At 47.9% G+C, this 14,931-nt stretch overlaps 1 protein-coding gene across 1 annotated transcript in view; it reads left to right on the top strand.

The window, feature by feature from the left end:
- LOC123765904 (dynein intermediate chain 2, ciliary) overlaps nucleotides 1-14,931 on the top strand; it is a 77,887-nt gene that overhangs the window by 53,894 nt on the left and 9,062 nt on the right. Inside the window, exons 10-11 of the mRNA XM_069337201.1 lie at nucleotides 7,032-7,260; nucleotides 14,069-14,302. Coding sequence (XP_069193302.1) covers nucleotides 7,032-7,260; nucleotides 14,069-14,302 — 463 coding nt within the window. The remainder of the gene's footprint in view (nucleotides 1-7,031; nucleotides 7,261-14,068; nucleotides 14,303-14,931) is intronic.

The raw sequence follows: 14,931 nt of genomic DNA, 5'->3' as shown, positions 1-14,931 counted from the left end.
AAAAACAGGCCCGGACAGGCCCCCACTTGTTACAAACGATATGAGAGGGGCTTCTATGGGGTACTGGTACTATTAAGGGGTATAGGTAGTTAGAAGACAGGAGTATCAAATATGGGAGAGCTAAAAGGCCCGGCCCCCAAAATAAACTATCCACAGTAGTAATAACTTGCTACAAGACCAAATATGTTAGTCTAAGGGTTGATCACGGCGCTCCCACCTGGGAAGAAGAGATACTCTGTAATTCATGTACTTATTTATTAACCCGTTAACAACCCCCCATATACACTCACACCAATAACAATAATAATAATAACTTTACCACACTATCTTACGTTAAAAGCCTTGGTCCACGTAGGCAGGATACAAGGTTTACACTAATAACAAGCTAGGGTAAAGTACTACTGGATAAGCACTGAAGCTGGATGCAGCTTAGGGTAGTGAAACCACGTGGGACCCTAATACAAACACAACACTTAGGGGTACCCAAACACTGGCAAAATACTATCCCCAGGTCTCCCCCAATCGTTACTACCAGAGTAGGCACACTTACACCATATAATACTTAACTTAAGGGTACAGGAACTTCAGGTAAGGGAAATAAGTAAGAGGAGAAGGAAGGAGAGTAGGGATACAGCCACAGAGTAGGTCTGAACCTCACGCCACCAGCCAAGAGAAGAGCGAGCTCCTCGCGACCACCTGGCCTCCCTCATGTCGTGGTGCCGGAAGGAGCCTAATTGATCGTGCAGCTAAGCACATTAAAGATCTTCCCCTATGCAACGTATTGTTACTTTATGAATGATTAGAAAGTATTAGTAAGCAAAGTTGGTGCCTATGTTATTATTTAATAATCAACCCCCAGCTCAGTCTTTAAATGCTCTTTGAGAAACAATAATAGTCTTACGTCTGGCAGGGAAGATACAAACAATTTCCATTCGAAATGCGCCAACTGTACTACTTAGGAAGTTTAATAGCTCAATTTTGACCTCTGGTTTCCACTGGAGAACCCAGGGTCGTAACACCGGTTATTCCCATTGACTTCATTTTGTGTGCTATCACGCCATGGTCACATTTATCGAAAGCCTTTGCGAAGTCCGTGTATATCACATCAGCATTCTGTTTCTCTTCTAATGCCTCAGTGACTTTGTCGTAGTGCTCAAGTAGCTGTGAGAGGCACGATCTTCCCGCTCGAAATCCATGTTGGCCTGGGTTGTGAAGGTCATTGGTCTCCATGAAATTGGTGACCTGACTCCTAATCACTCTCTCAAATACTTTTATGATGTGCGATGTTAGTGCAACTGGTCTATAATTTTTTGACAATGCTTTGCTCCCTCCCTTGTGTAGAGGGGCTATGTCTGCTACTTTAAGTGCATCTGGTATCTCCCCCGTGTCCAAGCTCTTCCTCCACACTATACTGAGTGCCTGTGCTACCGGAACTTTGCATTTCTTTATAAATATTGAATTCCATGAGTCTGGACCTGGGGCCGAGTGCATGGGCATGTTTTCAATTTCTTTTTCAAAATTTAGTGCGCTCGTGTTTATATCAGTTATATTTACAGGAGTTTGAATATCCCGCATAAAGAAATTGTCTGGATCTTCCACCTTCATGTTGTTTATTGGAGTGCTAAACATGTCCTCATACTGCTTTTTTAGGATTTCACTAATTTCTTTGTCATCCTCCGTGTATGAACCTTCACTTGTACGAATAGGTCCAATACTGGCAGTGGTTTTTGCTTTTGATTTCGCATATGAGAAGAAATATTTTGGATTTTTCTTTATTTCCTGAATTGGTTTCTGTTCTAACTGCTTTTCTTCAGTTTCATATGAGTGTTTCAATTTCCGCTCGATTTCTTCAATCTCCCTATTTAAATTATTCCTTCTTTGACGGGAAATTCGTGTCTGCATAAGCAGTTCCGTTATTTTTTTCCTGCGTTTATAGTGTCGTCTGCGTTCTCTTTCTACGTTAGATCTCTTTCTGGCTTTCCTCAAAGGAACATGTTTCAGACAGACTTGATACGCTTCTGAAGTCAGTTTTCTATTCCTTCCGTAGGACTTGTATTATTTAGAACAGTTCCCCATGGAATGTTTGTAAGTTCCCTGTTTATTATCTCCCAGTCTATCCTTTTATTATTAAAATTGAATTTACTGAAAAGCCCCTCTCGCTTTATCAACGTTTTAGGTCTATTCTGGGTATTGATGGTCGTTTGCACTTCAATGAGTTTGTGATCTGAGTATGTGGTATCTGATATCGTAATGTCTCTGATAATGTCTTCATTGTTCGTAAAGACCAGATCTAGAATATTTTCATTTCTCGTTGGCTCCGATATCTGCTGATTGAGTGAAAATTTGTCACAGAATCTAAGTAGTTCTCTAATCTTTCGGTATGCCAGCCTTTTGTTTCCTAGTTCTTTTTTGTGGGAGATAATTCCTAGCTCTACCAGGTACTCAAAGTTCAATACACTGTGATCATTCATTCCCAAGAGTGCTTTCATCTTGACTTCCCTTATATCCAACTCATTTAGGGTAGATATCAGATCAAACATTGCTGGTTCATCTTCTCTCATCATCTTCTCATCTTTATGGTGTGCGTGTGTGTGTGTGTGTGTGTGTGTGTGTGTGTGTGTGTGTGTGTGTGTGTGTGTGTGTGTGTGTGTGTGTGTGTGTGTGTGTGTGTGTGTACTCACCTATATGTACTCACCTATATGTGCTTGCAGGATCGAGCATTGACTCTTGGATCCCGCCTTTCTAGCTATCGGTTGTTTACAGCAACCGATTATATGTGCATATGTGCACACAGCAGCACAATTATATGTGTGTGTGTGTGTGTGTGTGTGTGTGTGTGTGTGTGTGTGTGTGTGTGTGTGTGTGTGTGTGTGTGTGTGTGCGTGTGTGTGTGTGTCAGCTGTCTGTTCACACACACAAGGCTCTCTTCACACACACCTGTACCTCACAAGCTTACCAATCTGAGCCATAATTCATACTGCTACTGTAGCCAAGTAGTACTTGTGCACGCCAAAATGAGGCAGGCTGAAGAATGTGGTGGTTGTTATGAATATATGTTGCTGTCCAACACACAGTAACCCACACCGACACAAAGACCCGACACCGACTCAAAGACACCGACACCGACACAAAGACACCGACACCGACTCAAAGACACCGACACCGACTCAAAGACACCGACTCAAAGACACCGACACCGACACAAAGACACCGACACCGACACAAAGACACCGACACCGACTCAGACACCGACACCGACACAAAGACACCGACACCGAAATAAAATAGTAAACCCGTAAAGTCCAGCTTTCTATTAACAATGTGTATCATTTTGTAACACATATATAAGTGGAAGGATGTTTCTAGTAGCAATGAAACGCTTCTATGACAATGACAAATAACGTCTTCGAGTAGGCAACTGAAAATAACAAGATGTTTAACAGAGATAAGCTCCAGGTACTGAGGTGTGGTGGAAACAAGGAACTTAAACAGGGTACAGGACACAATCATAGAAGGAATACAACATTTAAAACACCTGGGAGTTATGATGCCTGACGACCAGACATTTAGTGGACACGACCGAGCAAATATAGCGGCGGCGGCCAGGACCATGATGGGAGGGATCATGAGAACCTTCACACCCAGAGTCCCCACAGCAATGTTAATACTATATAAATTACTAGTGTTGTCCCGTCTTGGGTATTGCTCGCTACGCATTTCTCCTTTCAAAACGGTAGAGTTGGAGTATTGTCTAGAACACTGGTGGTGCAGTGTTGACCTCCGCCAGTGTTGCCCTCCACCAGTGTTGCCCTCCACCAGTGTTGTCCTCCACCAGTGTTGCCCTCCACCAGTGTTGTCCTCCACCAGTGTTGCCCTCCACCAGTGTTGTCCTCCACCAGTGTTGCCCTCCACCAGTGTTGTCCTCCACCAGTGTTGCCCTCCACCAGTGTTGTCCTCCACCAGTGTTGCCCTCCACCAGTGTTGTCCTCCACCAGTGTTGCCCTCCACCAGTGTTGCCCTCCACCAGTGTTGCCCTCCACCAGTGTTGCCCTCCACCAGTGTTGCCCTCCACCAGTGTTGCCCTCCACCAGTGTTGCCCTCCACCAGTGTTGCCCTCCACCAGTGTTGCCCTCCACTAGTGTGGCCCTCCACCAGTGTTGCCCTCCACCAGTGTTGCCCTCCACCAGTGTTGCCCTCCGCCAGTGTTGCCCTCCGCCAGTGTTGCCCTCCACCAGTGTTGCCCTCCACCAGTGTTGCCCTCCACCAGTGTTGTCCTCCACCAGTGTTGTCCTCCACCAGTGTTGCCCTCCACCAGTGTTGCCCTCCACCAGTGTTCCCCTCCACCAGTGTTCCCCTCCACCAGTGTTCCCCTCCACCAGTGTTCCCCTCCACCAGTGTTGCCCTCCACCAGTGTTCCCCTCCACCAGTGTTCCCCTCCACCAGTGTTCCCCTCCACCAGTGTTCCCCTCCACCAGTGTTCCCCTCCACCAGTGTTGCCCTCCACCAGTGTTGCCCTCTGCCAGTGTTGCCCTCCACCAGTGTTGCCCTCCGCCAGTGTTGCCCTCCACCAGTGTTGCCCTCCACCAGTGTTGCCCTCCACCAGTGTTGCCCTCCACCAGTGTTGCCCTCCACCAGTGTTGCCCTCCACCAGTGTTGCCCTCCGCCAGTGTTGCCCTCCGCCAGTGTTGCCCTCCGCCAGTGTTGCCCTCCACCAGTGTTGCCCTCCGCCAGTGTTGCCCTCCGCCAGTGTTGCCCTCCACCAGTGTTGCCCTCCGCCAGTGTTGCCCTCCGCCAGTGTTGCCCTCCACCAGTGTTGCCCTCTGCCAGTGTTGCCCTCCACCAGTGTTGCCCTCCACCAGTGTTGCCCTCCACCAGTGTTGCCCTCCACCAGTGTTGCCCTCCACCAGTGTTGCCCTCCGCCAGTGTTGCCCTCCGCCAGTGTTGCCCTCCACCAGTGTTGCCCTCCGCCAGTGTTGCCCTCCACCAGTGTTGCCCTCCACCAGTGTTGCCCTCCACCAGTGTTGCCCTCCACCAGTGTTGCCCTCCACCAGTGTTGCCCTCCACCAGTGTTGCCCTCCACCAGTGTTGCCCTCCACCAGTGTGTGGGAAAAACCTGCTGGGATTGATATTAGAGGAGACTACCAGGGACTTGTAATGAACTAAATTAAAAAATTACTGTCTGCAAATTAATTCAACTAAAATCTCTAGCTAGGGTTGTAAATCCTAGCTCCTCTTTTCCTAATGACAGATTGTGGGCTGTAAGGGACAGATGGGGTGAATGAATTAGTTGATAGAAGTTCCAGTCCACCTGTAGAAAGGGATCTCACATCAGCTTGTATTTTATACAAGGATAAGATTTTATAAATTCAGTTATATGACTGAACACTGGCTCTGTTTAAATCAGGGATTTAAACATGTACATTGTCTAGCCTAGCACCATAACTATTAACAGCCAATATATACTTATACTATAAACAACAATTTAAATTGTAAAAGTATAATAAATGACTTTAAATGTACTGTTACCAAGTACAAAATTATATTCAATTAAATGAACTTATATGATAACTTAAAAAATAACTAAGCAAGCAATTGTTAACTTAATTTATTACTTATTGCAGTTAAATCCTTTTCTGACACAATGGACACTCATGAGGTCTAGTGCTTGGATAAAGATTCACAGCTACACTACAATTTTAATAAACTTACTGAAAAATGAGGCGTTGCCTCGCTTTTTAACCGACAGACAGATTTATAGAATATTAAAGTCACACAAGCATACAATTAGCCAATCATATAACAAAATAACCTTCAATATACTTCTCTGCCAGTCGGAGTGCCTGTCTGACAGTGTGCCAGACTGATTAACTTTCTCTTGTTGAGTTTAGGCACGATATTTTATATCACAGCTTTGCTGTATGATGATCTGGCAGCGTTGCTACGTGTTTGTCCCTGCAGTTGCAGAAGAATGATAGTTGATGGTGAAGGTGGAGCCAAGTCACTGTGTGCTCCGCTCTACACTTATAGATATAAATGTTCTAGGGATTTTCCTTGTAAATATTGTCCAGGTACTCCCCTAGTTCTAGAGAGTATTCACTAGTGATAAAGATAACTAGATAAGGTGTCCCAAGCCTAATAATGTTCGCTAAGGATCCGTCACTGTTCACTGTTTTGTCAACAAACGGGTAGTGCCGCGGGGTTTGTCCTTGGCCCTTCTCCCAGCCATCGACCCCCCCCCCCCCCATGCTCCCTGAGCACGGTAGCCTTCTATGAATATTGATTGATTATTTTTACAGTCTAGACTTATGATTGAGATAAGATGTGATTATAATATAATTAGATATAGGATATAAAGATTATAAGTAGTACTTGATAGTACCACTGATTCTTATTAAGGATTCGATTTTATCCCTACCGGATATTGAATGAATGTTCCAATAGTTTATTAATTAACAAATCCTTCTAGAAGCTTCAGGATCCTTGAGAGATCATGCACAAAGTCACGTAGGCATCAATAGGGCCCTATTGCGTACGCGATCATAGTGACATTGTCATCTAGGATCAAGCTGTATAATGAATCTATAATAATTCGGATTTGATTTTGATATGATATAGAAATTATATAGAAATTATACATTTCTTAGATGGTTATTAGATATGGTTTGTAAAAATTTCCCACACAGTGTTCCCCTCCACAAGTGTTGCCCTTCACCAGTGTTCCCCTCCGCCAGTGTTCCCCTCCGCCAGTGTTGCCCTTCACTAGTGTTCCCCTCCACCAGTGTTGCTCTCCGCCAGTGTTGCCCTCTGCCAGTGTTGCCCTTCACTAGTGTTCCCCTCCACCAGTGTTGCCCTCCGCCAGTGTTGCCCTCCGCCAGTGTTGCCCTCCACCAGTGTTACCCTCCACCAGTGTTCTCCTCTGTCAGTGTTCCCCTCCACCAGTGTTCCCCTCCACCAGTGTTGCCCTCCACCAGTGTTCCCCTCCACCAGTGTTCCACTCCGCAAGTGTTTCTATAACAAGGTCATCATTGCAGGTGTGGCGACGTGCATGGCGTTCAGACCAGACGATGCGAGCGTGTTGCTTGTGGGCGTGAACACGGGCGTGGTGTTCCAGTGCTGCACCACCTCGGCCACCCACTCCATCTTCAGATACCCCGCCCACACCTCGCCCGTGAGGAAGGTCACCTGGAACGCCCACCACCACCGGGTCTTCCTCACCTGCTCTGTCGACTATACCATCAAGCTCTGGCTCCAGTACTCAAGGTCAGCCCCCATCATCACCCTTCCCCCCCTCTCCCTGTCTGGCTCTAGTACTCAAGGTCAGCCCCCGTCATCACCCTTCCCCCCCCTCTCCCTGTCTGGCTCCAGTACTCAAGGTCAGCCCCCGTCATCACCCCCCCCCCCTCTCCCTGTCTGGCTCCAGTACTCAAGGTCAGCCCCCGTCATCACCCCCCCCCCCCCCTCTGTTATGTCTAACACCGCCTCCACATGTAAATGTTGGTCCACCTGATAGGTAGATTGTAGTTTTAAGTGAGGTACATATCCTGTAACTCTCCAGATGACTCAGTAACTCCATGTGTTCGGTAATGCACAATGCGAGCTGATCGATCACTCAGACTCAACCATCAGACCTGCAGCGTAACGTACAACAATCACTCACAGGCTCTACTGATTAACAATTAACCCCACACTTCTACTTACATCTCCCGTTTTCTGTTCGGTGCGCGGCTCGTGAACACTTGAATGCACACACAGTCAACCTGTCCGCTTACAAATTACGTCTGAAGTTGTCCGTTTGCCCGAATGGCCAAAAATGGACATAATTTGAAAATTAAAATAATTGAAAATAAATTTTGCATTTGTTTTCCCAAAACAGCAAGTTAAAGGTCCTCTGGTAGGTTAGAAGGGCAAGAAGTTTTCCTAAAGTTTCAAAACATCATGAAAACTGTTAATTGAAAGTTTCCTTTCCTAACCTGATCGAGTAAGCCAGAGGACTCAAACAAAAAACGGGACAGTATATCCCTTTTGTGAGCCGATTTCATTTGAAATTACGTTCATTTTTAACCATAGCATGGACTCCTGGTTCAACCTTGAGGCCGAGCGGACGTCTGGACTCCGCCTGGGTGCCGCCTGATCACGTCTTGTTTTTGCGTTTTGGCTTTGCTACTGCTGTTTGGCATCCCTTTTCAGCGGTCCGATTGTACGACGCCTGGCACACACATATCACTTTGGGTCACAGGATTGTTGATAGATTTTTTTTTACGTGTACTGGCTGGTTCTCCCGGCGGGATGACGGTGTTCGGGGGCCGGCTTGGCCGAGAGGTGCCGGGGATTGGCGGGTCTTGGTGGGCTCCTGGTGTGCCCTCAGTCGTGGTGGGCGGCTGGCTTTTGCTCTGCCGGGGGACACTGGATGACTTTTTGCGTTTTAGTTGGGGGCAGAGTTTTGGTTTTGCTACCTGGTGTTCTCTGTGTGGGGCGGGGCCGGTGCTTGTCACCCTGAGGGACTCTTGGGGCTCCCCAATCATCTGCCTGACTGTGCATTTATTTGTCATATGGCATATTAGTTTCTAGTGATTGGCGTCACTCGTTTTGCGATTTGGCTTGGCGTTCCACCTCTCCAAGCTTCGCAATTCACCCTTAACGGGTACGCCGGGGCGCATCCGATCCCACGATCGTCGTCACCCCTAAATCAACAACAACAACAACCATTGCACGCATACAAGCAAAAAGCAACGTTATTTTAAGGGGACGGGTTGGCCTCAGGCGAGTGGACTATTTCACACTAACCTTCCTGCCTCACGCTAGGACAAAACACTCCCTGCTTCGTTATTGCCACAAGCTGTTAACAATTGATTGTCCCTTTAAGATGTTCACTGCAAGATGGACAATCACTTTTCTCTCAGACTCACTTATGACCGAGTCTTTCCACTCGGAATCAAAACACGAGCACAGTTGAAATACCGCCATTTGCTTAAGCGGTGTGCTCAACAGTTTCTTCCTGAATATTGCACATTAATCCTCACTTAGCAATCTCCACACTGCTAACCTAGTGGACGACACACGTGGTCCTCGGCGTCTCTGGGGGCCGTAGTTAATGTCGTAAGTCCTTCTTCCAGTACAAAATAATATCCAGCTGCACCACAGAAGTTCATCAAGGGATCTGGTACTTGGTTTGTTTCACTGAAACAGAAGTGTAATGTACTTCTATGACCGGCTTGCCCTGAGCTCAAAGGCATAGCATGGTCTTCCTCTGGTGTCTGAAGTTCGAATGAGGGTCCTGGGCCTCTCGGGTGGCCTTGTGAATGCAGTGACGTCATATCTTCTTGGTCTATCAGGAGGCCTTAGGCCTTCCCACACTTTCATACTCGGCTGGGACTGGTTTTAGCACCATCTCTCCCTCATGGCACGAGACTTAGCATGCCAGCATCCTGACAGAGGTCCATACAGTCGTTCGGGGGGATTGAGGGGTTTTGTGGTCAGGACTAACAACCGTCTCAGGAGGGGGAGAGCTTGTACTCATCCCCCCACCACACTCTGTAGCACAAATTTTCCCTCTGGGTTGTAGGTACACTCCCCCTGGTAAAATAGCTCTGCATTATCCATTACAATAAATCCAAACTATTTAGGTCACATCCAGTGATCTTTTTTCTCCTCTCGATGAGACGAATCCATTGGCATCCGAATTGACACACTTCGGATACCAAATAACGAATTGCAAGCAATAAGTTAAGGCTCTGAGAGGTCCACCTCTCATAATCCACCTCTTGTGGTACCTCTAAGTATTTCGGTTCCTGCTGGCAAACACCTCCTTACTTGTGGTGGGCATCGGTAAGAAGTAGTTCTCTGACCCCTTGTCCTCCTCTGTCCCAGGTTACTGTGTCCATCACAAGGATAGCCTCGGGAGAGAAAGGGAGGCCTTGCCCTTGTGGTGCGTGTTGGCGTCCCATGTGTACCCTCGCAGCCTCTCCCTTCCATGGGGTTCCCTGAAAATCGTGGCAGTTTTCTTTGCGCTGCCCCCTCCCTTTTCAGCCCGTTGTCGTCGTGAGGGGGGCTTGGTGGGTGGCTGCCGGGATATGATGCTCCATGAGACAGTCCTCTTCTATACTTTTGAAGCCATATGCTCCTGCTGCCATCATCACTAATTTTGCTGGTAGCTATTTCCTCTTTCTTATGTTTAATTCCCCCCCCCCCCTCCCTCTTCCTTATGTTTAATTTTTCCTCCCCCCCCCCTCTTTTCCTTTCTAATTGCTATTTCCCACCAACCTTTTGCCATTCTTGATTGTTCTTTCAGAAATCATCTGTTGTCTGGTGCCCTATCATCTAATTGTGGCTCCACGGTGGGTATGGGGGCTTATTCACGATTGAAATTATTACCGCCTCGTTTCTGTGCCACTGAATGATCCTCTTCCAACTTCCCAGACTCGTCGGATGGGCGACCAAGCCCCTGCGTCAGACTGTGTTGGAAGACCAGGCTCAGTAGCTCCCGTTACATTGGGCCCAGACTTAGCTACTCCTTTGACCCTCCTGACTACCCTTCTCCGCTCCTCTCCCACCTCTGTTTTAGGGTTGAGCCCCAAGCCCCCAGTGATTACCACCACATCACCTGCAGTGGCTCCTTCTCTCATTGTGACAACTGTGCCTTTTTGCTTTCTTACAGGGGGGTGCTTGGCGCTTACCCCCCCCCCCCCCCCCCACACACACAGACGCTCTCGCACAATTCCTTCCAGTGCTAATACGTTCCATGCCTTCTTTGGTCCTGTTAAATGGACTAAATACTTTGATCTCAATCATCTGGATTCTACACGACCAGGCGATTTCTTCCTCCATAAACACCTCATGATTCGGTGGATACCTCTGTTACTTTTTAACCCCCACCCGTACTGGTACACGTGTTGTTGTTGCTCTTTCTCAGGACGCAGCAGCCTGCTTAGCTTTATTGTCCAGCATTGGGGAGACCCCTATTAGAATCTCCAAAAATATCCGGTTAAATGACAGTATTGGCACTGTTATCCTCCCAGACCATGTTGCAACTGGCGTTAAGGGCCTGAAAGACTGCCACGAGGATATAAAACATATCATTGAAGACCAAGGCCATTCTGTCCTCCAAGTTGATACGTTCACCCGACCCCCTCATGGTCGTCGTCATCAGCCTCTTCGAGTTGTAAAGATCATCTTTGATAGTTGAACCCTCCCACCTTCTATAATTCTTGCTGGTGCCAAATGCTCCATTCAGGAGTACATTTCCTCTCCTAGACTTTACAATAGGTGCTGGCACCTTTGGGCATGGTGCTCTCAAATGCACAAGTGCAGTGTCTCTGTGCCTCTTGAGTGAGGACTCGGGGTCACTCTGAGATGGAGTGCTCTTTTTCCCAGGCTCACTGCATCAATTGCGGTGACGCCCACCCTACCTTCTCCCGCGCATCTGTGCACTACAAATTTGAGGAAGCCATCCTCAATTTGAAACACTGTGATCGCCTGTCTTTTCTTGAGGCGAGACGCCAAGTCCGCCATCTCCCCTCTTTCACTAGCATGTCTTATGCTCGTGTGTTGGCTCTACCTTTCCTCGCCCTTCCCACCCTTCTCAGTCTCACAATCGTTTCCGGGCCTAGGACCCGGACACACCCACCACCACCACTCACCTGATCCTTTACGTTCTGAACCAGAAGGTCTTCTTCCTCCTGGTTCTCCATATGGTGTTTCCTTCCTTCTCAGTCTGCCCCGTCTCCTATATCCTCTTTCCCTTCTCCCCCCAATTCTTTCTTTCCAGCTCTCCCCTCTGTCTTTTGGCCCTCCACGCTGCCTGTCTGTCCAGGCTCTTGTCCACCATCCTCCCAGCAATCTTCATGCTGATCGCTCCCGGTCTCTTTCTGATGGTGAGATTATGGAGACTGTCACCCAGTACGTTGCTGCTGGCACACCTGTCTCTTTAAATCAGAATGTAAGCCTGGCTCCTCTCCTTCCTCCCTGGGAGGGTAGAAGGTAAGAAGGCATCCTTGTCTTCCCCACCTTCCGACTCAGATTCTATCCCTGCATCCCCTCCCATTTTGGTGGTCGAGCCCCCTGTCCCAGCTATGGAGGTTCCCTTGGTCCTCGATTCTTTCTCGGTTGCTTCCCTTGATGAGGTATGATTCCCTGTTTCTGTTCCCCCTTTCCCTACTTCCCTTGCCCGTCCCTCTCCAATGCCTCCTCCCGCTCCAGACTCCGTCTACCTTTGGTCCATCCTCCCCACTCCCTTGATTCCATGAAAACTGCTAGATTTACCTATGCCTCGCCTAACCCCGATTTCATTGATCCTGATCCTGATCCTGATCCTGATCCTACCTAGTTGACTATGTTCTTCTTTGCCTTTGTTTCTTCCTTGTTCTCTGTTTCTGTTCTTTCTATTTTTGACTGTCTATTATTCAACGGGATATTCGAGGATTTTATGCCAACTTTCATGAACTCCAACTTCTGATAACACAGTTTTCACCGCTTTGTGTCCGTCTCCAGGTGCCGATGCTTGGCGCCTGCCAGGAGCGTCCCCCCCCCCCCCCCCTCTCGCCTGTGTGTGCCTTGGTGACCGGACACATGCAACACTTCAGGGCAACACTGTAATAGGGCTTGGAATGTATGGTGGAAGTCTCCCTCTCTCTTGAGGTGGGGAGACATCTTTCTACTGAATGCAAGCGGCTGATCCTCCAGGCGAATCATGCTGCCTGGGCTGAGCTCTGTTTCACACATCACTTTGATAATCCCACTGCAGGTACCTAGCAATTCCTCTGCCAGATGAAGGGATAAGTCCTCCTCACCTACTGTCCCAGTAATCACTCCTCTAGGTGGATGTGTTTCTCATATGTTGGGGGGTCATGAAGGACACTTTTGAAAGGTTTACTACCTAGTACAGGTCGTTATGGGGCTTTCGCATCCTTCTGAGCTTCATGTGGACACTGGGTCAGCACCTTTGGGGTGCCCATTACCTTCTTGGAGCTTATAGAGGTGTTCTCTGTGAGGTGCCCCAATACTGCTGCCGGATTTGACGACATCCCTTATGCCTTCCTTCTTCATACTCGTGATCATCAGCACCAAGAAGATTGAAGTTGCGTACCAACCTGCGCCTAGAATACCCAACCAGGAACTTTATCATTGTCAAGGGGCAGAACCTGTAGTTGACACTTCACCTATTGTGGCACCATACTCTCCAGAGTGGTGAACATAGATGCAGAAGCCAACAACAGGATTGCCAAAAGACCAACAGTACATTTGGACGATTCCGTGACATTGTCTGGGAGTGGAGGGGTCTCAGCCTTAACACCAAACTGAAGGTTCACTGTGCAGTGGTACTCACCACCCTTCTTTATGCCAGCGAGACCTGGACTGTCTACAGCAGACACGCCAAACAGCAAAATCACATTTACTTGAGCTGTCTCAGCATACTTCTTCACCACATCAGGTGGAAACAAAAAAATCAGGTGGCAGGACAAAATTCCAGACACAGAGGTCCTGGAGGGGCCAGTATTCCCAGCGTCCTTTGTCTCTACTGCCAACGACCTTCAACCTCATATATCAGGCTGATGATATATCTCATCATCAGAAATGATGAGCATTGTTATACATGTATGCAAGGTCTTGAGTTTTCCAATATTAAAAATCATTTGTTTCCTACTTTACCATAGATTTTAGTATAATTTGCAAATCTGATGATATGGTTTGCAATATTTTCATCTATGCCATTGATGTATATGACAGAAAGGGTTGAGCCCAAGATTAATTTGTTTTAACCACATGCATTCTAATCACATTTTTTTATGCATTCTAGTGTTTTGCTGTTTATTCTATGTGCTTCCAGTTTGTACAAGTATTAAATTGAGTAATAAACACGTGGAACAGCTGACCGAATGTTCGGAGCAAAACCATTTATATTTTAAAAAACAGATTAAATCGTGAATACAATAATAATCAGATTAAACTGTATACATTAAAAAATGTATTAGACTTGTTCTCACTGAAAAATCCTCGTCTTAAATAGAGAATACCATCACAAACATTCCAAAAGCAAGCAACGGTGTGATCGAATTGCTTTGTGATGTTTCAGAGCGCCGCTAGTGGTGTTGGACCTGGGTGGGGCGGTGGCGGGGGTGACGTGGTCACCATACAGCAGCAGTGTGTTTGTGGCAGTGACCGACGAGGGACGTGTCCACGTGTACGACCTCTTCCTGCGCAGGTGTCGCCCCCTCTGCGTCCAGAGCCTTCTGCAGCGGCGGCGGGTGGCGGCCACCTGCGTCGCCTTCAATCCCTTCCATCCCATCATCCTGGTGGGAGGAGAGAAGTAAGTACCCTCCCCTCGCCCCCTCTCATCATCCTGGTGGGGGGAGAGAAGAAAGTTCCCTCCCCTCGCCCCCTCCCATCACCTGGTTGGGGGAGAGAAGTAAGTACCCTCCCCTCGCCCCCCTCCCATCATCCTGGTGGGTAGGGGAGGGAAGAGGGTACCTTCCCCTCGCCCCCTCTCATCATCCTGATGGGGGAGGGGAGAGTTTTTTTATATAAGAGTTTTTACGTGTCTATACATCCACTAGCACCCGTAGTGTTTCGGGCAAGTCCTTAATCCTATGTTCCCCGGAATACGACCCACCAAATCGTTTAACAACCGGGTACCCATTTTACTGTTGGGTAAACAGAGGCTACAGTTAAGGATTTGCACCCGGTAAATCCTCCCCGGCCAGGATACGAACCCAGGACAAAGCGCTCGCGAAGCGCCAGTCGAGTGTCTTACCACTACACCACGGGGACTACAAGGTGTATTGTTGCAGATTCTCTCAGATAGCTACAGTGCCCGTACTGAGGTCTCCACTCTAGTCAACACTTTCCCTTTGTGACAACAAAAGACCCCAGAGACCCTGGCAGCTCCCCCGAGGACTATGGGAACCACTCACTATCCCCCAGAGGGTGGTAGAGTAC

The sequence above is a fragment of the Procambarus clarkii genome, chromosome 37 (genome assembly GCF_040958095.1).
Source record: "Procambarus clarkii isolate CNS0578487 chromosome 37, FALCON_Pclarkii_2.0, whole genome shotgun sequence".
NCBI classification, from domain to species: domain Eukaryota; kingdom Metazoa; phylum Arthropoda; class Malacostraca; order Decapoda; family Cambaridae; genus Procambarus; species Procambarus clarkii.
This window is presented reverse-complemented; position numbering and strand designations above follow the sequence as displayed.